We start from the raw sequence: 25,381 nt of genomic DNA on the forward strand, positions 1-25,381 counted from the left end.
GTTGTTCAAAGCCCCATTTAACCTGGCCTTGAACGCTTCCGTGGATGGAGTGTCCAGAGCTTCTCTGGAGAGCTTGTTCCAGAGCCTCACCACCCTCCCAATAAGGAATTTCTTCCTAATATCTTGTCTAAACCTACACTTCTTCAGCTTAAGGCTATTTCCCCTTCTTCTGTCACTACCTGCCCTTGCAAGAAGTCCCTCTCCAGCTGTCCTCTAACCCCCCTTTAGGTACCAGAAGGCTGCAAGGTCTTCCGAAGCATTCTCCCAGCTGAACAACTCCAGCTTTCTCAGCCTGTATTTATGGGAGAGGTGCTCCAGCCCTCTGAGTGCCTTGCTGGCCTCCTCTGGACGGGCTCCATCAAGTTCATCTCTCTTGTGTTGGAGGCCCCAGATCTGGGCACGCCAAAGAACTTATGAAGTAATAAAGTGTCACTAAATAGTTTCCTGCAAGTTAAAGTTCAAGCTCACTACAGACGTTTCAGTCTGGATAACATTTTGCAAAGCTCCTCTGCCTGCAGTTTTCAGCTGTCTGTGGTGAGAAGCGGCAGGCATCGTCACATCCACTTCTACAAAACAAAACAAAACAGCTGTTGTAGGCAGACCAGTATAAAAAGCCTGTGGAAGGAAAGGTGACTTAACATGATAGATTGCCTATACCAACCCTGCTTTGATTTGCAGATGAGCAGCTTAAGGGAGGTTTAAAACAGATAATTTGCTGTGACTGGTTCAGGAGGCATCCAGGAGTGGAACAGCATTAATGTCATCTGGATGCACTACTTTCACTTACCACTTAATCACTTGATTAACAATTCAGGCAAAAAGCCACACACACTTCATGCAAATATCTAGCTATCCATTAGGCATAATAAGTGAAATGAAATTACCATGAGGATATTTCTAAATCAGCTAATAATTGTTGTGTTTTTACAAGCTGGTAACATTGGTTAGCTGATGAGGGGTAGACATCAATGTCTATTTGTTGCATGCAGTTAGTGTGTGCCGTGGAAAAAACCTCTATTCATCCATCCTGCCATCAGCTGTAAGCAGGAATGAGCCCAAGGCTTAGCACAATCCTTTCCTTACATTTGCTCTCTGGTTTTTAGCACCAGTTATTGTCTCAGGCCTCTTGTCTTTGAATTCCAGCCTGAATTTCACACATTATTCTCTTTTTGCAGAAGTGCTGCCTATACAGTGTATGCAGCATTTTAAAGAACAGGATAAAAGACAGTTTCAAAAGGAGAAATACACATACCATGCACTTTTAAAAACATGCCTGTAAATCTGTGCTGTTTACACACAGAGTAGTGACCCAGCTGAATCTCCATTTGGAGCCAAATGACTGTACACAGATGTCAATATAGGATTTTGAGGGCACAGCAGAAGAGAGAACATCTTGGTAAGCACAAGTGCGCTTGCCTTCGTACCCCTGTGTTCGTGGTAAATACAGAAGGAACAAGGCAGATGCCTCACAAAGAGCAATGGCTACCGGGCTGTGCAGTGCAGGGTAGTCAGAATTCAACATGCATTTGCCAAGTCCCTCACAAAACTCTTGAGAAAAGACACAGAACCTTTCCTATTTCTCAACACTCAGCATATGTAAATTAATGCTAAATACAGTGTTACTTATTTGATAGCCTTGTGAACTACGGGAGTTTGGCATCACGAGGGGAAAAAAATTAAATTAAACAAAGCATTTAAGATGAACTTGATCAGATCTGGAAACTCACATATTGTGTGCTTTAAGTAATGATGCTAAAGCAACAGCCAGACCCTAAGTTTAAAGTTTTGATTTTGGGATTTCTTTCAGGATTTATGTGCAGTTCTTTGTGTGTAACATTTCTGCAGTATTTTTCCAGTTGTGATGTTTCTCTTTGAAACTCTTTTTGAGTTTCTCTTTGAAATTTTCCCCCTGTATCTTAAACTTAGAATTACATATGCTTCCTTTTTTTTTTTTCTTTTTATGTAGGAATAGATATGAACATATAGCCTTAAATTAATATTGCATTCATCACAAAAGGCTTCATAGATATGCACAAGGTCTAAGTTACGGCCTTCAATTAATATTGCGTTCATCACAAAAGGCATCATAGGTATTCGCAAGGTCTGAGTTATGGCAGCTGTGGGGAGGGAGTTTGCTCTGCTCTATATTTGGCCATAGAATCCTTCCAGGATCGTGCTCCACAAGCCCAGCACAGGACACAGCAGCCAGCAGGCTAGCCCTGCTGCACCTGGCACAGAGGAGTGCAGAGCAGACCGTGAGAGCTCTCACCACGCTCCCTGTCAGCGCCTTGTTCGGCCAGATGAGCCAAACATTACATCAAATTAATTGTATCCTGCTCACATGTGTACTTTTGCCAGGCAATAAAAGGTGGCTAAGTCCCCTCCCCTCCACCCTTCAAATAATCCCTATTCACCTGCATATCTGTCCATGCACAGCTGGTTTTTATTTCTTTTAATATGAGACTCAGAATGCTCAGGAGCAGAGTTTTGCTTTCCCAATGAAACAGAAGAGGCAAGGTATATAATATCCCAACCACGGGCTAGGCTAGCAAGAAAGAGCAGCCAAGATGGTTAAGACTGTGCAATAAATCATCCCCTTGCCTTTGAGCATTCCCCTCACATTTTTCTCCTAGGGTTAGCTCTGCTTCAGCCTTTTGACCATTCGGTCATTTAAAGAACCGAAGTGGAATTTTTAAAAGTGATTTATCAACTTGCTGCTACTGCTGTGCTTGCCTACAGGAGCACCCTTTGCTGACTTCAGGAGGAGGAGAACTAGACCAAAATCGACACGGTTTATTTTCCCAGGCACTTGCAGTGAGCCTTGTGCTGGCCTGCCAGCTCTGGGTGGTGAACTGCTGAGCGTGCCCACCCCTCCCTGAGTTAACAGCACAGTAGAGGGGCCTGCTGAGCAGAGAGGGTGCTTCCACACCATCTCAGTGTGGCTGCATTACAACAGCAGAAAGCATCGTATCAAGGATAAAAGGGCTCCAAATTTTCATTGCCAGCATCAGCTGAAGCTCACGCTTGAGGATAAATTTCTTTCCAGCTCACAAGGTGAGATTAGGATTGGGTGTATTCATATGCTGGAATTTAAAGCACAGCTATGATTTCTACTCTAGCTTCTTTGGTAGAAGAATATTCTGTTTAAATAATATAAAAAAATAACATAGTTTTATAAAAGTAAGAGAGTATTTCCAGATTCTAAAAACCTACAATGAATTTTTGTTGTTTATCAAGGAGCAAAACAGATATTAAGATTTGTTGAGGATAAATGTACATGAAAGATTAAAGATAACATGTTGCAAACAGCCACAGAAATTAATAATTTGAAAGCTTCAGAGGGAAGAAAGTGGGTTTAAAACTTTTTGGTAAAATGGGAACATCATCCTGGTATTCACTACTTTTGGTAACGTTGTTACATCAATTAGTTATTAATAAAAACTGGGCCAAGTATACTTGCATTTACAACTGTCCTTCTTGAGACAGTTTTAGGAAGAAAATCAGTATGATGATTTTTTTTTTCTTAAGAAGTTTCAGTTGCACCCTGTGTTTGGTACAGGTATGTACAGGTGTGTTACACCACTATTCCAGCAAGCACAGTACTGGCATGCAGGGCCTGCAGGTCTCTTCATAGTTCATGAGAAGCAACAGAAGAAACCAGAATTTTTCTCATAAATATCGGGCAAAGAGGTCTGGGTGAAGGCCAGCGAATACGTTGCCCATCACAAAGTGTTTGCGTGAGGCTGCTGAGATGTGCTGCCATGAAGACTGCAGGAACAGCATCTGCACGCTACCACGGCAAACCCACTGTGCTGAACCACGCCAGAATGTGAGAATGTGCTGTCCGTGCAGAGCCCGGCAGGCACTGCTCTAGAGCTCAACAGCAGCAAAGTCAGAAAAGATGCACAGAGCCTCCAATCTGCTATGCCACATCCTGTTACTTGCTCTGGCAAGGAAGAAAACAGTATATCTTTCTGGAAAAGGACTACTAAACCAATGCAAAAATCTTAGTTGAAATCAGAATGCATTGGGCTACAAAGCAGAAGTTTCAAGGCACAAGACCTCTAAATTTGTTTCCTGTGGTCAAACACACTGAAAATCAGTGTGATTTTCACAGAAAACACAGACAATCTCCTTTACCTTGCAGACAAATGGATTGGTCTTGATTCAAACAGATTTACAAAATTGTTTTCCCAAGCTCTTTATAGAATCACAGAATATTTTACATTTGAACAGACCTTTAAGATCAAGTCCAGCCATTAACCCTGTACTGCCAAATCCACACTAAACCACGTCGCTAAACACCAGCTGAGTTTCTTTAGACCTGTGATCTTTTGAAGAGGGGACAAGGAGGGTGTGTGCATGCACTGGGATTAGAAGAGCTTCAATAAATTCCTGTGGTGGCATTTCTATTCTGCTCCTGGGACAGAAAAGTCCACAAGATGGAAGGGAAAGGACATGACAGTGAAAGGAAAATCTCAGTTCAAAGATGCCAGGAATGACTTTGACCTCTGAAGAGAAGCAGCTGTCCATCTGTCCTGTGAGGAGGAGAGACCTATCAATCAGTCCAGAGTCATTGACAGGGAACAACCATGCTGGCCCCAGGCTTGCTTATCCTCTTCTCTCCTCTGGCAGCACATTGTCCTGGTCAGTAAGACTCGCCCACTGCTAGAAAGCAACAAAACAAGATGACTGGATAGAGGGAAAGTTAGTGGCATTTGAAAAGTGACAATTAATTGGCAATTATGATTTTGATCACCATTTTATGCACACTTTTCCTTTGAGCCTTCAAGGAGCTGTAATAATTTGTGTGTCAAGCCCAAGGAAACCAGCTGGTGAATTCCTGTGTAAGCATGTGTGGAGGTTGTTGGTCTCCTGGGGTTTGGAATCTCTTCTGTTAGAGAAGCCCCCTAACCTCACAGTGTCATTATTTCTGAACTACAAAAGGAATCTGTGCACTGCGAGATGCTGTGATTTACTTACCAGTACAGGAGTTCAGAAGATGATTTAATTTCTTTAGCTAAAGATCTGTCCTCATCACACATTATTGCACTGTAGGTGTCAGTGGAAAGAAATGTCTATTGAAATTATCTGGGGACTTCAAGAGCGAGCCAGATTTTTATTCTTTCAAATAGATAATTTCTCACAACCAGCCTGTTTAGACACACTCAGTACATTCCAGCACATCACATCATACCCCAAAATGACAGTGCCATGAACTTAAAAATGAACACATCTATTATAAATTAGTGAGCCAAGTTACAGAAAAGATTGAGCAGCAAGAAAACTGATAACCAAACCAGTGTTTAAATACATTTCTAGGAGAAGCCAACCACATGAAATTGACCTGGGAACAGTGCACATGGCTTCTCCTTTTTTTAACCCCCTTCTCTACCCTCACAATACACAAAGACCTGCTTTAAATGACTTAGGAGTTTATGATTTTCTAGATCACTTGCACAGTCTTATTTTGGATCTAATCCTGTGAGGTGCTTAATGTCAGGCAAGGCAGCAGTAGCCTGACAGGTTTTTCCACCCAAGAGCAGACAGTTTTGGGTGTAACCACCACAGGGCATCCAGAAAAGTGCTTTAGGACAGAATATTTGTGATGTCCATAAAGTTCTGATGATCCTCAGCTTCTGTAGACTCTGATACTCTGAAGAATGCAAATCTTTGAAGCTCAAGGGAAAGCACCCTTTGGAGTTTGGTTTTATAGCTGAACAGGTATCTATCTGCTGCAAACTGAAACCCCAGGGCTTATTTGCAACAGCAAGACTAATGTGAATGGGACTTCTTAATTGTAAAAGTGAGGTGAGAAAACCTCTCTGTGATATGACTGGAGATTTCTGCAGAATTCTTCTCCTTTGCAAAGCTCTAAGAATTTTGCTTTCAAACTTTTAAAAAATACCTTGAAATCATTATGTCTTCCACAGAAAACTATGACATTTCCTCGACTGTCTTTTTCTAAGGACTGCATGAGGGAGGATTGGGGACAGTGATAAAACCCAGAAATTTTCTCCACCAAACTGGAAATACCAGCAGATCTCAACAGAGAAAACTAAAATATTTATTGCTGCTCTGCCTCTCTTACTTTGTGTCAGTCTTAAGTAATAGAGTTAGTTTAAAGAATCAATCACTGCAAACCATCTCAGTAAAAATGTCATCTGAAGAGCAGGTATGCTTAGCCTATGAATGAGAGGAGGGAAAAAAAGTCTGTCGGTTATTTTGGAACACATTTAAGGATTTCTTCCATGTCTTTTCACTGATGGAAGACAAATTATATGTTAAAGCCCTGAATGCTGTGTTTCAAGGGTATCCCTTCAAGTTACAGTCACTGAGAACATTGTTTAAAGTCTTAATTAATGTTATATTGCTAATTATCTACCAAACCTGTAAAGCTGTCTACTCTACAATGCACAGTTTTGCTGTACACAGCTGTTAGAAACACACATTTTTCAATCAAAATCAGAGACAACATCCAAACTGTAAAATGTAACCAGACACTCTTACCCTCTCTAAACAGTCTAATAAATAGATATAAATAAATATTGCAGAGCAATAGTATAAGGCTTGCACCAACAGAGGTGTATTACTTAACTCTGAGCAATAGCAAAAACTTGCTTTTGCCTTTAGAAAGGGTATTTCAAATTTCTTGCAATACGGAAGGAAAAACAGGAACAAAACCAAACCAACCCTAAAGATAACTCAGAAATTATTGTGACAGGATCCAGTGTGTCTGTAACTTTACCAGTACTCACCAAAAGGTTTTCCAGTTTAAAGCTTTTTCAACAGGAATGAATCTTTGGCTGTACCACAGGCAGATGCTGCACATTAGCACCATTCACAAAATAATGAGAACATCAAATCTTCTCAGAGCACGAGGTAAAATGATAGTCAAAAAACAGTCTTTCAGTTTCCCCTTGTTTTTTTCCAGTTTGAAAATCTAGTGCATCACACATACAGTTGGGAATATTACCAATCTTAAATTGCAGAATTATCTCAGATTTAAGAAGTTACTTAAATTAGGAGGATATCTGCCTGCTTGTGTGCCAATATCTACAAATGCATGTACAAAAAAGACAGGAGATGGTCCCTTTGTGCAAAAAATATGCACATATTCTCAAGCAGCAGGATAAATGTAATTTAAATACACTCACAATATTTTCTATCAAATGTTGATACTAAAAACTCAACGTTTTTTGCAGTCCTTTTATGTGATGATTGTCGGGGAGGTCTTTAACTGCTGTACCATTTATCACACCCAACAATACAATTTGTGGTGTATTTTATGAAGAAATTGTAAAGTATGCCCTAGTAAAGTCTGCCCTGTAGTCCAATTTGGTCTGAATTACTATTTTTAAATGATCTTTTTTCTGATTTTAAAGACCTTAGTCTCTGATATACAGAAACTTTTTTGTGCCTGTAACAGCTGCAAGGATAGTCACCCCTTTGATAATCCCTTACCATTTTACAAAATGCAGGGATTTCATATTGCTTTAACTTGTTCAAAAATACACAGTGCAATAAAACTTACAAATACCTGAAAAACTAATTTCTGACATTGCATTTAAAGTAGTTTTAGTAAGTGCTTATATGTAGTTATTAGTCAAATGACTCTTCCTCCACCAGAAATAAAGATTAACCATGTTTTTATGAGATGCTTGTTTTCTGACTTTTCTGTAGTTGACCATGGCTTGGCTGTGCCAAAATATTAACAAAGCCACACAGAGATTCAGACAAACAGATGGAAAGTAAGGCTGTCTCAGAAATACTAAATGATGTCATCATGTTCCTCAGAAACTCTTCTCTCAGCATTAAAGTAAAATTCCAAGAGAATAATGGAGCTCTGATTTCCCTTTCACAGACCCTGGTGCCTGTCAGACGGGCACATTCAGTCCAAATCTGTATCCCAGTGATCCTTTGAGCTGACAGTGAAATGACAGTCTCTGGTCTAAGCAAAAGACCTGCTTTAAAGCTTTCGATAACAAAATGACGTGCTTCCCAAATAAGTTGATTTAAAATTTGAATTCCTTCATTTTCCAGAAGAGTGTGTCTCCGTGATAGGGAATACTGCTGGAAGGATGTTTATTTGCATGTGGCTGTTTAAATCCTGCTCAGCTGATAACCTGTAGATAAAATAAGGCTTTCAAAGTGCTGGTCTTCTGCTCTTTCTTTCAGTCTCTGCTCTTCTAAGGCACATACGAGTCTGTCCCTTTCTTCAACCACTTTCATCATCTCGGTAAAAATTTCATCCTCCTCATTCAGATCCATTTCATCTTTAAGGCTGTCTAAAAGGTCACAAAAAAGAGCTTAAGAACCAGATCACTGTTTGCATTTTAACTGTTAGTGCACAGCTTGAATTAACATTATCATAAATGACAAATGTAGTCAATAGCAGTCAGTATTGTTAAAGTTACAGTTCAGGGAAATTTTCTCCTGGATTTGGGCCATTTGATCATTAGGGTTCCTAGGGTCTAGAGTAGATCAGGTACGAAATTTAGACTGGAAGGGATAGGAAAAGCACTACTTAATTATAGAAGCAATTAAGCTGTAGTTTAAATTTAGCTTACAAGGTAAAAATCCCAACATGAAATGTAGGACCTGTAAGGAAATGGACAGCATTTTTCAGAAAATGTACTGAAAACTGCCGTCACTTGCAATCCCCATGCCTAGAACACAACAGGATATTTTGGGGTACTCAGTGCTATGGAACCACTCTTCTCCCTGCATTGCTCCTCCCCATGCTCCTTTTCAAATCCCAAAGGAAAGCACAAACCCAAGCTGTAATCCCAAGTACTTCAAAGCAGTCCCAAAACGCTGTGGTAAGCAGCAGTGCTGCATAAGAGCAGACAACCTCTCCTGCTTAGGTGACTGAAGAAGTGACTTTCCTTTGCTGTCCATCATCAGCTGGACCTTGCTGCCTGGAGAGCACAACTGGTGGAATTACACCTGCAGTGCTTCCCATCCAGTTCCACGTAGAACTGGGCAGGTCAGCTCAGCTGTCTTCACCAGGAGCCAGATGAGATCTCACACTCTGCTGGCTGAGCTGTGCTCAGAGGGAGCACAGGAGCCTCAGCCACCCTGGTTCTTTTTGGAGCAAACAGGGTTGGCACAGTCTGTCCCTGCGGGCTGCAGCACACTGTCCCCTTTGACTTACCATCGATGGCCATTTTCTCTCTCAGCTTTTGTTCCAGCCTGCTTTGGTGGTCCTCCAGTTCTAGCTCTTGGGCTCTGGGTGCAGCAAAAAGTATGTTAAAGAAGCAGCTTTTTTCAGTGAAGACATATATGTTAACGCGATTTCAATTATGAGATTCTGTGTTTTGTTTATTTTCTCCTCACGGGCTGCCAAAACAAAAAGGTTTGCCTGTGCCAACACCTCCAGAGCAGCTCCGGGAGTACCACTGCCACCTTTTACATTATGAATGGGGTTAAACTCCCCCCCACACAGCAATGCTTGAGGCTTTGAACCTTCTGTGCTTTGCTGGTGGCACCCACATTGTAATTCTGCATAGGGCTGAGCCCACACATGAAGGGCCCCACCAGGCCCTCTGCACAGGAGCAGGTCCTGAGGCAAAGGAATTAACACATGGACACATCCGGACAACAACACTTCGTGTCCTGCAGTGCTAAAGGCAGCCCACTGTTGCCTTTTTAACTCTCAGACAGTGTGAGAAGAAAGCATTGCTGCCACAGCACCCAGTGACAAGGAGAGGGGCAAGAAAGGGTCAGCCCCGGCAGCACCAGCACAGCTGGGGAGACACTGGGGTGCAGCTGGAGCCCAGGGCTGGGCTGAGCCATATGGAAATGATAAATGCAGTCAGCAGCCTGCACAGGTGGAAACCCAGCGGGGAGTGAGGACTGCTGAGGCTCCCATCGCCGTCCCACATTGGCCACGAGCAGTGGAGAGAATAGCTGAGAGGCACCTCTGCCTGGCTCGAGTGTGTCTGCAGGGAGGCAAGGAAACGGAGCTGCCGCAAACATTGCTTCCATCAGCCACAACAGTGGCATCTGAGGTGGGCCTTATTTGCTTCTGGTGTTGGTGTGTCTGCTTATTTCATGGCTGTAGTGAATTTCTAGGTCTTTTTTTCCTATGTCCAACAAAACCAGATGGATTTGTCAGATTGTTTTTCTTCCCAGGAGAAGGTGTTCATTAGACCCACATTATGTGAAGGCAGAGCATCTCTATGCCACGTTGGTTCAGAGCATCATACAGAACTGAAATGTCTGAGCCACTGCAAAAGGGAAGGATGAGGAGGCCTCAGCTGCAAATCTGTGTTCAAAATAGGCTGTAGCTACTCAGCATTTTATTCCTCAGCTGTCTCAAACGCAGCACACAGGAAGGTGTTCAGGTGTATTGTGAGTTGTGAGTACATCTTTTCCCTCTCCCCTCCCATCTTTATTACTAATGCTTGTTCCTACTTACATAATCAGGAGCTCAGACTCATAGCGCATTAATTTATTCTTCTCCATGACCAGCTCAAACCATTCGTGCAGCATCTGATTTTCATCCTTTGTGCCTGAATCTGTGTGAAATAGGAGACTTCAGCATGCTTCACCAGCTTTCTTTCCAATGCTTTTGCCAGCTAAGTTCTCCTTCAATAGTCCTCCTGTGTAAGCCTACATGACTTCCACTGGAGATGGTTTCATGGTTTTGGTGTATGAGACTTACCCCAGTAATGGCTGGGTGCAACAGGTATGACATTTTTGTCTATTTTTGGTTGACAGTTGTGGCTTATTGCAGCTATTGGTGCCTTGGATTTCAAAACACTTTTGTCCTAAAGTTTTTTCTTTCAAATAATCACATAGGCTTTATTGGGCACTATTTCTGTCTCTTAGCTCTGCCTTTGGTAAGACACTGTCTCTGTTGAAACTGGGCTTCAGAGCTGAACTGTGTCTAGGTGGATATTCCACTAACACCATCAGCCTTCAGGATGCACACACGGGCAAGTAGCAGCTTAATCCCTGCTTCCAGTGGACATCAGACACGCCACTGCAAATCCTCTGCCAATTTCCCTTCCCTTGTCAACTGGCCTCTACATCTGCATCTGCTTTGAGTGACAAATCTATGGTAACTGGGTGGTTTTATAACACTTTGGGCCAGGGCATCACTGACAGACAGCCTTTCTCCCAAAGAGCTCCCAGCTGGACTCTGCCTTGCTGAAGAAAAGGGTGGATCTCTTTCATCGGGTGAGGACCTTTACTCTCCTAAATATCATCTGTACAAAAATCTCTCTGGCAATGAAGAGCCCCTGGGTGTTTTCAAATGGCAAGCCAGAGCACATATGTATTTCTTTTCCTTGCTGTCCTTTTTAACATCCTCATGACTTCACATATTCCATTCATTTTTTCACAAAACCCACCCCATCTCCCTTGGATGCAGAATTACAGCAACACTGATGGCACTGCCAGCACACCTCCCACATCTGTTCTGCTGCCACAAAACGGTGATCACTCGTAGGAGGCAAATATCTTACACTGCTCCAGGTTGAGGCTACAATCAAGTGGCACACTGGCACCTTCAGAAGCATAAAGCCAACAGCCAGCCCATGCTCCTGCCCCAGCCCATGGTATTTGCATTCCTCACCACACATGGAAGCAGAAATAGCCAGATTTAGGATGAAGAAAAAGGAGCACTGACAGCAGGTGGGGAAACAAGCTCTCTCCTCCTCAGTCCTTACGTCACAATGCTCGATAACCAAGAATAAAATCCCCACAAACCAGCCTGGCTGTTTTCTGTGGATGGAAGCTTATATGATTTCTTCTGCTTTAAGAGGGACTGCACCTTTATTTTATATGACTGAGAGCACTGAAACTTAACCCAAAAGGTCTCCAGTTAAAGCCCCAGAGACACCAATTACAAGAGTATCACTAAACTGGATTACCAAGGGGAGAGACAGCCAGTCCTGGGCAGTTCAGCAGTGTTCCTGGTGCCTTTCTGTTGCCATTTTGAAATGTGCTTCAACAAGTTACCAGTCATCACCTGAAATTCTTCAAAAGGAGAGGTCTCCCCTGAAAAATTACAGCTTCAGCTGCCCCTCACTCTCAGGTCAGAGCCAGGGTTTGACTCCACTCCAAAGCAGCAGTTTAAAGCCCACCTCCTTGGGGCAGCAACGGTACCACCCAGTGAAGCCCTTCAGCCATCTGCCTGAGCCAAGGGCAGATGCTGGGTGCTTGGGATCACCAGCCCCTTTGCATGCCTTCACCAGACACCATCATCCCAGGGAGCCCAGGTCACCTCCTGCCAGCACTGGAGGAGTTACCTGGGCCCCCACACCAAGGACAGCAGTCACGCTGCCATGGGTGCAGGTCTACAGCTGTCACAGGACTTGACCCCAGCTGGAAATCACCATGAAACAGGAGGATAAGCAGTAGGAGAAGGCAGAGCGATCTCTCTTCAATTCCTGCCTGATTCCATTAAAACCTGCAGTAATGGATGTGTTCCTGTGGGATCTTCCAGGTCAGCAAGTGGTGATAAAAAGTGTCTTCCCAGAGTGACTGCAGGAGTGCTCCTTGCTGGAACATGCCAGTTTCTCACCAATCCAAGTCAGGGATGCAGCATTAGTATTCAGAGCCTTAGATCTTTGAACAGCACATAAGAAACGGTGGCATCATCGAGATTTGATCTGTTTTACTGCCAGTGAAAACACTGCAATTGCTGTTGTGCATGCGTGCAGCCCAGACACAAAAGGTTACTGCGCCTTTTTCACTGCTTCCTTGTTTAGGCAAAAATATTCCTTCTTTTAACCTCTCCCCTTTACACTTTAAAATCTCTGTATCTCTAATAAAAGACTGTGCATTGTAGGTTGATTGAGGTAAGTGAAGATAATGCACTTGGCAAAAAAAATTCATTTTTATAAAATCCACAAAAAGATGAAATAAAAGTAGCCGTTGTTTTGCCTCCTCCTTCATCCCACAGAATGCCCCCTAAGTGTTCCCAGTGGCATTTTTTCCATGAGCTTTTCAAATGTTTGTTACTAACAATGTTAATACTTATTTAAGTCTGACGGAGTGCTTGATGCCTTCCAAGGGCAGAACAAACCAAAGAAGCATTTTGGATGATGCAGCTTGACAGATTTTTTTTCATAGGTTAGAGGGAAAACAGTTTGTGAGTTTGTTTTGTGAGCCATGTTGGCTTTTCCCTACAGCATTGCTAAAGCAAACCTGTCTTCCTGGTTTACCTGAGTGTCCTCTGACTGAGATCCAATTGAAAGTCAGACATTCTTCTAATTGCATCAGAGGTATTTCTATTTTCATCACTTCTGAGGGAACAGTGTAGGCTGTGAAGGAGTATTTACTGAACACTCCTCCCAAAACCTGAACCTTCTCCAGATTGATGCTTCACTGTCCCTTCTTACAGTCATCACACAGTAAAGGGATCTTGGCCAGTTTGCACCTTTTTAGGTACAGTTAAACCTCATATTCCTTATTTCTACGGGCTTGCAACTTATTTCTTTTGACTCTGCTGAAAATTCCGAGACACCTCGGATATGTTTTTTGTGAAATCAAAAACTAGCTACAACATGTGCAGACATTTATTCACCTTCCAAAGCATGGAGACATTTCCTAACGTTCTCTCAACTGAGGTTTTCTTCTTTACCATCATTGTTCATGACTTGTTTAGGCAACTGAGCCCTTATGCTAATTTCAGTGGAAAACGTGTTTTGAGGTTTTTATTTCTGTATTTTCTTGTAGGCAGAAGCTCTCCATAAGCCTTCACAAATGTCAGTGGAAAACAAAGCAACGGTACATCAGTGATTTATTATTCGGTATTTTGAAGCAGAATAAAGGAAATAACGAGCATGAAAAATTATTCATAGGACCAATGTTATTTCCTCTCATTTTTGGGGTGTTTTTTGGGGGGTTTGTGGTTTTTTTCCTAATGCATGAATTATTGTCACTACAATTACAAGATCATCAAAACCTCATTTTGCTCATCAGTCTTCATGGCAGTTGTTTCGCACCCACGCATGTTCTCTTCTAATTCAGTTGAGGAGCTAATGAATAACTCCCCCTAACAAAGAGGCCATTCATCCCAGGCTTGCAGAATTATTAGAGGAGAGTTGCGTAAATGTCACTGAAAACTGGTGTTCGCAGGCTTGCCTCTAAATTTGGTTATTCACAACCTTTGCAGCTCAATATTATTGCTGAACTGTGATCGTTTTCTAATTACCTTAATAATACCTATTAAATCACTTGAATTGCATAAGCGCAGACCTGCTTAAATACAACTTAACCTAATCAACACTGGTCATTCATTAAAAAATAATGCTCATTATTTTTAGGAAGCTTGAATAGAATATTAAACTCACCAATTCCTGCACCATTGCACACACGTTATTGCGAGCAACAAAGCACTCACATTTCGTCTGGGAAGCTCATGGCTTCGTGCTTTTGCACCAGGAGAGTTATTGAGAGACAGTAACATCCTACGCTTCAGTATCTGCCCTATTTGTAACTGGCCACCTACACACAAACAATCAACAGGGAGAAAAAACCAGTCCTTTCACCTTAATGAGGGCAATCCAATTACCAGGGATGGTAAGAGAATGAGAAGCATCGATCTCTTGGCAGGCAGCCTTCTTTAGGAAATGCGATTGTCAAAACAGCAACAACAAGAAGTGGCTCTAGGCCATTTATCCTGGTATTCCGTGTCTATCCCAAGAGCTAGAAGCTTCTCGTCCCTCTATATTTTTGAGCTTTACAAAAAACAACCACCTTTATACAAATCAGAAGAAAAAAGCTGACTCTAAATTCTCACAGCCTTTTTAGCAGACTCTCTCACGGGCAGTAAAAGGGGTGCTGTTTGATGAAGGGTTATGATTGCAGTTAAGAAAAATAGATGATAAATTTTTAAATAAAATTTGGAATGGGCTTACACAGTCAATTCTAGGAAATTAGTTAATAAATATAAAAGGTTGGGCGCATGCTCTCTTGCGGAACTGATTAGTGCAGTGTCAGAATAGGGGTGAGAGCTGCTAGGAAATATGGCACTAAAAAGGCCAGCACAGAGGTTTGGACTGATTGCCTGGTTAAGACAACAACAAGATCAGGTGCCAAAACATATCTGGGTTTTCCATGTTGTGCAACTGCCTGTCAGGAAAACACAAGGCTCAGTTTTCTAAAGTGGAGGTGAATAAAGACACGTTTGCACTCAGGCTGTCAGTCCCTTCAGCACAGACCCACAGCCCTCTGAAGTCCCTCACGGGCATGGCTCACACTCCCAGCCCATCCTGGGCCTGGCAGGGGCCCGCGGGGGTCCTGTCCCTCTGCTTCACCCCGGGTGAGCTGGGCAGCGGTGCCAGGGGCAGGATCCCACAGCCCTGGGTGCTGGGGAGCGTTGGCTCAGGTGAGGGGAGACCTTGCCTCTGGCTGGGGCCAGAGGGACACCCCTGTCCTCATCTGCCCACGGGGGGAAGAGCCGTGCTGCTGGGGTCTGTGTGTGCCTGCAGGCTGCTGTTGCTATAGCATGGCCACTGGCTCTAATCATATTAATGGCATTTCACACTCCAGGAAAGTCATTAAAGACTCCGTTACTAGGCACGGGCTGCTGCTGGCTTGGTAACTGAGATACAGCTCCTGGAAACATCACTGGCTCCCTCCCCAAGATGAAATTAAGCTCAGGATGGGACATAAATAAAAAAAAAAGGGGGAGGGTGGTGTTGGGGGAAATGTAAATTCACATTCAGTAGCATTGTCACTAATTTCAAATCTGTGATAAACAACAGAAAACTCAAAGCATTCAATGTAAAGGTGCTTGAGCTAACAGAGAGTTTGAGAAAAAGGTTTACCAATCATTTTTGTCCAGCCAGTTGTTGTTCCTTTTCAGATTTTGCACCAAACTATTTCCATGACAACCATTAGAACCCTCTGCTTTGGAACAGGTCAGAAATCCCACCAGCAAACGAGCAAACTGCTGTGTGTACCTGCTTCTCCTCTTAGCTCTCTCTCCAGTTCGACACCAAAAATCTCCAAAGTTCTTTGTCTTTCCTCCAGTTCTTCTAGCTGGCGCTGGATTGCCTGCAAAAATGTAATGACAGAAAAGCTACAGACACAGCTTCAAAACTCAGAGACAAAAGATGGTCTCAGTTCTCAGAGAAACAGCTTGGAACGGCCTCAGAGGAGTCGTGGCTCTTGCCAATTCATTGAGTGTACCAGGCACCTAGGCAATTTAAAAATGCCACTAGGTGTCTATCACAATGTCATGGAAGTATCACAGGCACCAAAAGAACCTCAGTTTTTTCTGAGTTTGAGCTCTCCCATTGTAAAAAAAGAAATCATAACGCTTCTGTGCCTCACAAGGTGTAAAAAGTCAATACTTGCATATTCAGAGATGTCACTCTAGGACACGAAACAGAAAGACACAGACACTGGATTTTGTAAGGTAAGAAGGAGAGTTTTTAATTTTTGACTCTAACATTTATAGATTTCTAAAAGTGACTGTGGATTGGAGGGTGACAGTGCCACCTCTCCAACGACACTGGAAAAACCAACAGTTCATTAGATTTCTCTTCTTCCATAAAGGAATGCAAAACAATAAGTTATTTACAGAAAGTGTGTGAGAAAGTTCGTTACAAGAATGTAAACATCAGAAGGCTTAGAAGAACTTAAAAAAACAGGGTGACACAGGGACATATATTCTGAGATATTACATTAGTAAAGCTCATATAAATAGGGAAGGTTTACAGCTGGAAAGCTCTGCTCGCTATTTTATTGTCCATGGGATTTTGTTTGGTTTGCTTTCATATTTCACCAGCTTTTGACCCAGGAAGAAAAGGGTCTAATAGCTGTGACAATTCAGTGGCACTTCAGGAAGGATTTCTACATCCATTGTCCATTCCCTTTGAAATAAGACTTTTAGAGGTGTGGTGGGGATGAAAAGCATGAAACACCTTAAAAGGTTGAAATGTCAAAGGCAGGTGCTCAGCAGTTCCCATTTCAGGCTGTCTTAGGGCATTCCAAGCCAAGCCCTCAGCAACAGCCTAACAAATACGAAAGCTCATCCAAAAAGTTTGGACTTCATTGTCTGCACAAAGCATTAGAACAAGAGTAGTCACATATGCATCTAATGTTACCTGGAGATAATTTACAATTCTCAGATAAAAAACTAAAACATAGCTTCTCTTCCCGTGTATTAAGCAGGATACATCTGAGATCAAATTGTGCAGAAGTGCATTTACAAATCTTAAACTGTAATTGGAAATAATAACACATCAGTAGAGTCCAGAGCTTTCCTAGCATTTTCTGAATAGCAGGGCCTGTATAAAATGAAGTGGCTTTCTGTCATTAAGGGGAAAAAATGATTCACTTTCGTTGTTGTAGCAGGGAGAGAACAAAAGCCATCACTGTATTTTTGTATCCTCCTGTAATGCACAAGAGGTAATGGCTGAGTTTCTTACATTCTGCAGGGTTGATATTATTTCCCCTTTCTATCTCTTTCCCTCTTCAGTTCCCTTCTCTTATTGCCAGTCACTATTCCCTCTTGTTCTTCATGCACATTTACAAAATTATGATGGCAATTACGCTGATCTCCAGGGACTGACATGGGTTTGTGCCCCAGAGAGGTGCAGGGCCCTGCACGCACACCTTCCTGCTCGGCTGGCTGGGGGGTTTCAGCACAGAGGGCAGCGAGCCATGCTGAGGAGTGAGGGGAGGTGCAGAGCCCCTTTTGGGTACCCCCATCCTCACGAGTCCCTCCTGGGAGACAAAGGGGACATCTGCGAGCTACATTTTCACCTGTGCCTTGTGAAGCCTCTTCAGCTCCTCTTGTTTAATCAACTGCTTTGTCTCCTTCTCCAGCTTCCTTCTCTTTCTGAGAGCCCTTTTGGCCTATAAAAGACACAGAGGGAAAGAAAAAGGCAATCAAAGCACAAGTATGCCGTTGCAGCTTTCCTCAAAGCTGCCCCAGAACCACGGCACCGTTGAGGTTGGGACTGAGCCCTGGGGACAGTGTGACCCCATCCCCTGGCCAGAGCAGGGTGAGCTGCTGCAGGCTGCTCGGGGCAGAGGGGAAATAGCCATGTAGGAGCATTTACATGCATTTGCTATGCTGGCTTTAAAGCATTACAAGCCCTAAGTGGGTGTCAGTAAATCCAAATCACAAAGCTGACTGTGTACAACATCCCCCTAGACACGGCCATACAGAGGCTGGGGAAAGCACCAGTGTAAGGAAATTCAACCCATTTCCATTGCTATAGCTCTAAAGTGGTAAATTCACATCACAGCACACTTGAAGCCCTATGAAACCTTCCCTGATGCCATTTCTGTGCTGCATTACAGAGATTTTTGCTTTTCCCCAGGGCGCTTGTTGCTGCTGTTGGGAGGTCAGGACAGCACATGCTGCAGGGCTGGGCAGGGAATCACCTCCCATTTCTCCATCTTGCCTTTGACCCAAGCTGTCCTGAATGGCTTCAAGGCTGTGGTGTTCCCATTTTTGAGGAGGCAGGAGACATGAGCACCAGAGACAGGACAAAATTAAAAAATTAACCAGCCAGGAAGTCACTAAAATTTTTCCCACCAAATTTTGCCAGATACAAACAGTGGCACTGGCAAAATAGCAGCCAGAACTGGCATGAAAAGGGATGGCAGGAGGCAGCTGAAACTTCTCCACACTGAGTGGGGAATGTGCATCAAAACTGAATCACTGGCAATGCCCATGTGCAACAGCTGATCCTTCTTCCCATTTCTGGCAGCTTTCCTGGAGCTCTGCCTCCTCCCTGCCTGGTCCTGCCCTCCCTGTGACTGCCTGAACTGCTGGGGGTCACTTCTATCCAGCGTGCTCCCATGTCTCCCTTCTTTTATCTATTTTATTTAAACCTTTTTTAATTCACCATAACATAATTGTACTACAGATTGTCTTTCCTGTAACAGGAAAGATGAATGAAGAACCCTGCCATCTCAGCACATCCTGACACAGAGCCACTGGGGACAAGTGCTGCCACACATTGCTGTGCTTTGGCTCCACTTTTTCCATTCAAAGTCCCACTTGGCTTTCATATTTTTCAGTCTTTTTCAGTACTTTGCTTTCCTTCCTCTTCCTCCCACCCCCAAAGGCAGCAAATCAAAGGGCCCCCTCATACTATGAATCACATTCACTGATATTCTGCACAGGAAAGAGACATAACGCATTTCTGATGAGCTATTCAGACAACAAAAGCTGTGTTTCCTCACCTCAGAGCTGGGCGTGGAGGGCTCAGGGTGCTGTAGCCCCCCAGCTCCTGCTGTCAGCCCTTTTGGGGCACAGGGCCTGGGCATGACTTCCTCCCAATCAGCACAAGTGTGTGAGCCACAAACAGAGTGTTTTCCAGGCAACCTGCCTGCAGCACTTCTCCAACGAAGCTGTATTCCCCAAAGGAAATCTGCATCTGTTTGGTTCATTTTTCTCAATAGTTTGCTTCTTGGGCTACTTATTAAGGCCACTTAGGAGCCAGCTTCAAAGCAGTTTCAGTGAAGCATTTCTGTTTGTCAGATTAAGACCTCCTCTGTCAGCACTGGTATAGCCAGGGGAAATTAAAGGTCCAAGGAGGTAAAAGAAATGTTGATGTTCATCTGCCTTAATGTGTGTTCTCTCTGTGACGTGTAACCTCCTATGTTCCAATCCCCACTTTGAGGAATTGCTGCGTGTTTTAGATCAAATCATATGATGAATTTTAAATGCAGCCCAACTAAGGAAATACCTTTCTGCTTCCAACTCAAATTACCTTGTGTGTTAATGAAGGCTTGGATTCAAATTCCTCATCAGAGGACGAAGTAGAATACTCAGTAGCTTGTTTTCTGACAGGTAGGTGTTCATATCCTAAAACACAATAACAACAAAATGGTCAGTGAAGCAAAAAATACTGTTCTTTAACTTAAACAGACACTTTGCACCTGCCCTGAGTTCTAATCAGCAGCACCTAGAGCAATCTGGAAATTCAGCTGACAACACTAATTAAATTTTTTATCCCAGTCAAAAACTGTCTGGCTATATATTTTAATTTTTTTTCCTAGGTACTACAAACAAATAAATTAATTCCTTGAGCACCCTGCATGTAGCACGCTGTTCTGAATGCACTCAACATTCATTAAATGTATATCTGAAGTTAGCCATATTACCCAAATGATTGTGTAAGGCTCACTATACAGTGTAATTGAATGCACAAAGTCTGAGCCAGCTCTTAAACAAATTACCCTTATGTGGCTTGTAGCATCTGGCACCCATTTTTACTACATGACATCTGCTCAGTGTAAAATAGTTGGCGTCAGAATGTCTGGTCATATAAAAAAATCACAAATGTAATCAGAAGCAAATGGACTAAGGGAACAGGGCTTTATCACACAGCCTCATGCAACATAAATATTTCATTAATTATGTCTAAACAAATGTCACTTATTTTTCTGCTTTAGGAATATTATCACATCATTGGGCTGTTGATTAAAATGCCATAAGAAGTCAGGAAAATCTGTACATCACAACAATACACTCCATAAGGAAAACTCAAAGTCTGCCTTTGGAAGAAACATGCTTTCAGAATTATAAATTAAATTACATTTAATTGCAGCAATTTTATCTTGCCTGTTTTTCCAGCATCTTGTTTCAACTGGGTGTAAATATTTGAATTTCTTCTTAATTTGTCTAATGCGTAGCTTCATTCTCTTTAATTCAGAAAATAAAACCTCTTTTGGAACATCTGTCTCTGTGCTTCAACCTGCTACAGGGTTAATGATTAACAGCTGGGCATCTTGGAAATGTACATAATTTAAAGCTAACAGTGTTGGTTTTTCTTTGTATCTACAAGGCAACAGTTGGCTTTCTAGGTGTACTCAGATGAAAATCTCCTCCCCTTCTCCCAGTGTAGCTGTTTCTTCTTTGCCTTGCTCTGGGTCCCAGGGCTGAAGTAGGACTTTTGCCTCCAGCCCTAATTTAAACTCAGGCTCCGTGAAACGTGTTCATCCCAGACAGCAAAGCAATAAAAGCAAATCCAAGTCATTTGAGGCAGAAATTCTGATATTTTTTCCCAGTGATCTCAGTTTTAGGAGCACCCAGTCCTTGTGCTCAGTGAAGCTGCGAGCTCAGAGGGCTCAGTGGAGCAGACTTGGGTCCTGCCATCCTTTTTGGGGATGGCCCTCCAGGTGGGTGTCACAGGTCCTGCCCAAGCTGCCAGCCCACGCCTCCCTGCCTCGCAGTGCCTGGAGAGGGACACAGCTCCCGCTTGGGAGCTGCCAGGGGCCGGTGCTCAGGGTGCTGGGGCCACTGCACTGCAGCCCTGCCCCTGCTCTGCACACCCAGCACTCCACCTGTCCTCAGCAGGGACAGTGGCACAGCCCTTCCCCGGTGTGGGGAGCATCAGCCACTGCTGCTTTTGCTGAGGGAACTCCCCTGCCTTGCTTCTCCCTGTGCAGCCAGAAGCCTGAGTAACTGCCCCGTGGCCAGGCCACCAGAGAAATCAAATTCCACAATATGCAGAGGGCAAGCCTTGCAGCCTGGCAGGGCTGGAAACATGAGCAATGACACACTCCCTGTCTTCTCTCGGCTCTGCTGGGAATAAGCCAGGCCTCCCTCTGCCCTCCCCTTTGGGTGATATCAATAATTTAGGAAGCGTTACAAGGTCTGGAGGAGAAGCAGCCTGCTCCATACAGTAAGACAAACAAACAACAAAAAACCCCAAACCAAAACCCAAAAATCCCCTCCAACCAAACAGGGTAGGATAGGCAGAACTTAGCCAACAGCTGTGAGAATTTGGACAAAACAAACATAACAACTTAGGGACTTTACTGAGTCATTAAAATCTGAAATTTAGAACTGCAGTACAAAATTTAGATGATAATAATTAGATATTATTTTATTATTATATTATTATTATATTACATATTATTGCCTCCAAATATGACAAGCCTAAAGCTTGAGCTGCTGCAGAATTGATCTCAAAAACGTAGGTTCTTTTTCAAATATTAACTCAAGCCTTCTGGACTTGGGCTTTCACTTTCCAGGCATCTCATTCCTTCAGACTGGGAGTTATTTACTGCATAGTTCTTATTTCCTGAGTACTCTAGCATCTTCCTCATTTCCAAATTAGCATATGTCATACTAGAGCTTTCCCGCCCCATGGAACAAGCCCTCAGGTGAAAGTGCAGTGCTTTTGAGAACCTCTTCCTTAACAGGAACATTTTCCCAGGAAAGCTGAGGTCCTCTGGAAAACAAGGGAGGTGTGATGTGAAGAGGCTCCTGACGTGATCCCTTGTGATAGATGTGGGAGCACTACTGTCTGTCCTGGAGATTCCCTGGGAACACCCACCACTCACAGCTCACTTCCCTTTCTTTCCTGGGGTGTTTCTATGTCATGTAGTTACTGCAGCCTAAATACACAGAATGTCTTGGAGCAGGAACTGTTTTGATAACATAATGCTGTATTAATCTGTTGGCTTCCTCCATGACTGTCCAAGATTGCATATTTTTGTGAAGTCATGGGATTAATCCTGACCACTGCAAGAACTTCAGTGTTTAACAAAAGAGGGAGATAAAGTTACACATATCTCCTGGGACACTGGTGTCCAAAATGAGATGGAAGCTGGTAGGAAATGGAAAGAATGGCCAGTAGAAATCCAGAGGAATGAGCAGCAGAAAGAGGGGATTTCACATCTCTGCTTCTCCACAGATTTCTCAGGTGGCCTTATGCACATAATTAATTTTCTGGTGCCTCAGCTCCCCTTCTAAAACACAAGATCAGTGCAAAAGCAGTGTCCTCACTGAGCAGAGCACTGCAAACACACAGACCTTCTGGGGCAGAGCAGTGCAGTAATGGGAACCCGAAACATTTGCAAGCAATCCCTTCCCAGTCTGAGGGTGCACAAAATCAGCTAAGAGACTTCACAGCACGTTAAATTTTCTCATCAGCTGAATTGGTTATCCTGCTTAAAGTATCAGTAATTAACATGGCACTTTGGCATTCTTTTGAATTTCAAAAGGTCAAGTAGGCTTAGGAGAGAACAGTTAGCCATCTGATTGAACGATTTTATTGATCAGTTTTTTGGGGGGAGTTTTACTGCAGGTTGGAACCCAAAGGAAGCATCAGAGGACAAAAGCCTTGAAGATATTTGTCCGGTAAATCAAAAATCTGGACTAGCACTTGGGAAGTCCAGCATGGTTATTTATGGAAAGTTGTATATTCTACAGCAAGGTTTGGATTTATTTTTTTTAAACCAGTCTCTGACTGAAAAGTTTGCATGAACGCCCATTAATTCAGTGAGCTTAGTCTAGGTCTCACACAAGTAGCCTGTGCAGCTGGATTTCTGCACAGCCCCAAATGTCCAAGTGTCTCTGAGGACCAGCTCTTAGGAAACAGAGGGGAAGCATTAGGCAGAAAGCCTTGAAATCAGGCTGGGCATGGGAAACTGGAACGAGCCGTATGGAAGGTGCCACTGCAGGTGTAGGTTTGAACCACAGGCAACCTGCTGCTAAGATCCTTCATTTTTGTGAAGATTGCTTCTTCATGCTGAGCTTCAGCTGGGGGCTGAGCACCCGGCAGGAAGGGACGGGAGGACGGCACACACTGAACACCAGAAGTGGTTTCTCAGTATTTGGTTACGCCCCAGGGGATTTCTCTGTGATGAGCTGGCCCAGGCTCATCTCAAGCCCATGGACTTGTATCACCCAGCTCGTTCTCTGGGTCAACAAGCCACTGAGGGAGAGAGCACCAGTGCAACGCAACACCTACCATACCTGCACAGAGCAAGTTTGACCCCAAACAGCACAGGAAAGCCCCACTGCAAGGAGCAAAGAGCAGAATGAGAAGGAGTCCCATTAAATGGGCTTCTGCAAGGTGCTGGGAGTACTTTTTTCCCTTGAAGAAATTTCCTGAAATTTGTAGTCAATTTCAAGAGAGGAAAATAATAACAAGAAGTGTGTGCTAAAGCTTGTCATCACTTCATGGCTAAAGTTTGCCAAGCCTGGGCCTCTGACAAGTGCCTGTGTGAGACAGAAAGGCCATTTCTGAGAGTCAAACAAGACTCAGCTCTTTACTAGTTTTACTATATATAGATTTACTCAAATCTGAATGTTTTAAAAACTTTAGAGAGTTACAGTGTTGAAACACTGAAGACAACAGATTGCTGGGCAAATGCCTAGATTAGAGCTTAATTTTCTTTTTTTCCTAAACAGACTTTGCATTGCCTATATTCAATAATTGTAATAATTTCATAATTTCTCTTCTGGCTCGCACAGCAGAGGAATCCAACACATTACACCAGCATGTTACTTCAAAATATTTTCAGCATAAATAAAGTATAGCATTATTCAAACTTGCAAGAACTTTTCCCATTTCAGTATGAGCACAACATAGCAATTACTGCGATGCATTCAGTTAAGAGCAAGTCAGGTTGGCTGAGTTGATGGGCACTGATGAGGTCCAGACTCTGAAAAGGCCTCCCATTTAAGAGCACAGTGAGATGCGTGAGCTAGCAACTCTCTGTGGCTTCACTGCAGCCCTCAGCATCTTCTGGCTCAATGGGACTGCCTGGTTTTGTGAGTCGTTGGATAAAGGATGCTCCAAGGATCCAAGCCGAAAATTCAGGGACGAGAGCAGGAGTTATCCTCTCAGTTTTAAGGAGCTCCAGATCGAGTGGCCTGTGTACTGTATCTTTCTCACCGTGTGTGGCAGCTCAGAAGCAGAAAGGATGCAAAAGGATCTGGCAGCTCACCGGGAACATTTCAGTGACTTCACGTTCCACATACAGGTTTTATTGCTGAGGCACAGCAGAGATTTTGGGGTTACAGTTTGGGTTGCAATTTCATAAAGCAGGAGACAAACAGATGTGCTAACAAAATTCAGGTTATTTAGTTAATAGGTTATTTAGTTAAATAACTGAGACTTTCTGCAGTGGGAAGATGGATCACAGGGAAAGACAGGTGGGTGCAGCTCTCTTGCCTCATATTTCCCACCTGAATCTGTGCTGCATTTAATTCTTTCTGAGCCTACGCTCAGATCACTCAGACTGCTCTTGGTCTGGCATCAATATTTCTTGGACTTGTCTGCAGTTTTAATACTAACCTTGCTCTAGCAAGCAAACAAGAAAATTGATGCCTTTTAATCTCTGCCCAGATAGACTCACAAATAGGTCAGAGGAGGTCAATAAGGTGCTCTCTCCTCTCAAATTGAACAACAAGGGGATATTAATGACACTGCAAAGCTCCCAAAAGTATGTCCACAGCGTGGTCACTCTGACAGCAGAGCTGAGGAGACACGTGCTGGGGAAGCACAAACACAGAGCAAAGCTTCCTGCTGCTGCAACCATATTGCTTCAGTCCCTGGCTCCTCATGGAGGGAAAACAAATGTACTCTGCGCTGCAAAAACTGGAGGTTTTGGTGCTTGTCCTTCTGCTTGCCTGCTCCAGTCGCCCTTCCACCAC

General features: G+C 43.4%; 1 protein-coding gene across 3 annotated transcripts in view; it reads right to left on the reverse strand.

Annotated features, from left to right (window-relative positions):
- Window positions 1-5,097: 5,097 nt before the first annotated feature.
- MICAL2 (microtubule associated monooxygenase, calponin and LIM domain containing 2) overlaps window positions 5,098-25,381 on the reverse strand; it is a 120,031-nt gene continuing 99,747 nt past the window's right edge. For all 3 annotated transcript variants that reach the window (XM_038137129.1, XM_038137128.1, XM_038137127.1), the window contains 6 exons: window positions 19,698-19,792; window positions 17,734-17,826; window positions 15,924-16,017; window positions 10,424-10,523; window positions 9,158-9,231; window positions 5,098-8,288 (listed from right to left, as the gene is read on the reverse strand). In XM_038137129.1, the coding sequence (XP_037993057.1) occupies window positions 8,104-8,288; window positions 9,158-9,231; window positions 10,424-10,523; window positions 15,924-16,017; window positions 17,734-17,826; window positions 19,698-19,792 (641 nt within the window). In that variant the 3' untranslated portion in view covers window positions 5,098-8,103. The remainder of the gene's footprint in view (window positions 8,289-9,157; window positions 9,232-10,423; window positions 10,524-15,923; window positions 16,018-17,733; window positions 17,827-19,697; window positions 19,793-25,381) is intronic.

This window comes from Motacilla alba, chromosome 5 (genome assembly GCF_015832195.1).
Source record: "Motacilla alba alba isolate MOTALB_02 chromosome 5, Motacilla_alba_V1.0_pri, whole genome shotgun sequence".
NCBI lineage: Eukaryota > Metazoa > Chordata > Aves > Passeriformes > Motacillidae > Motacilla > Motacilla alba.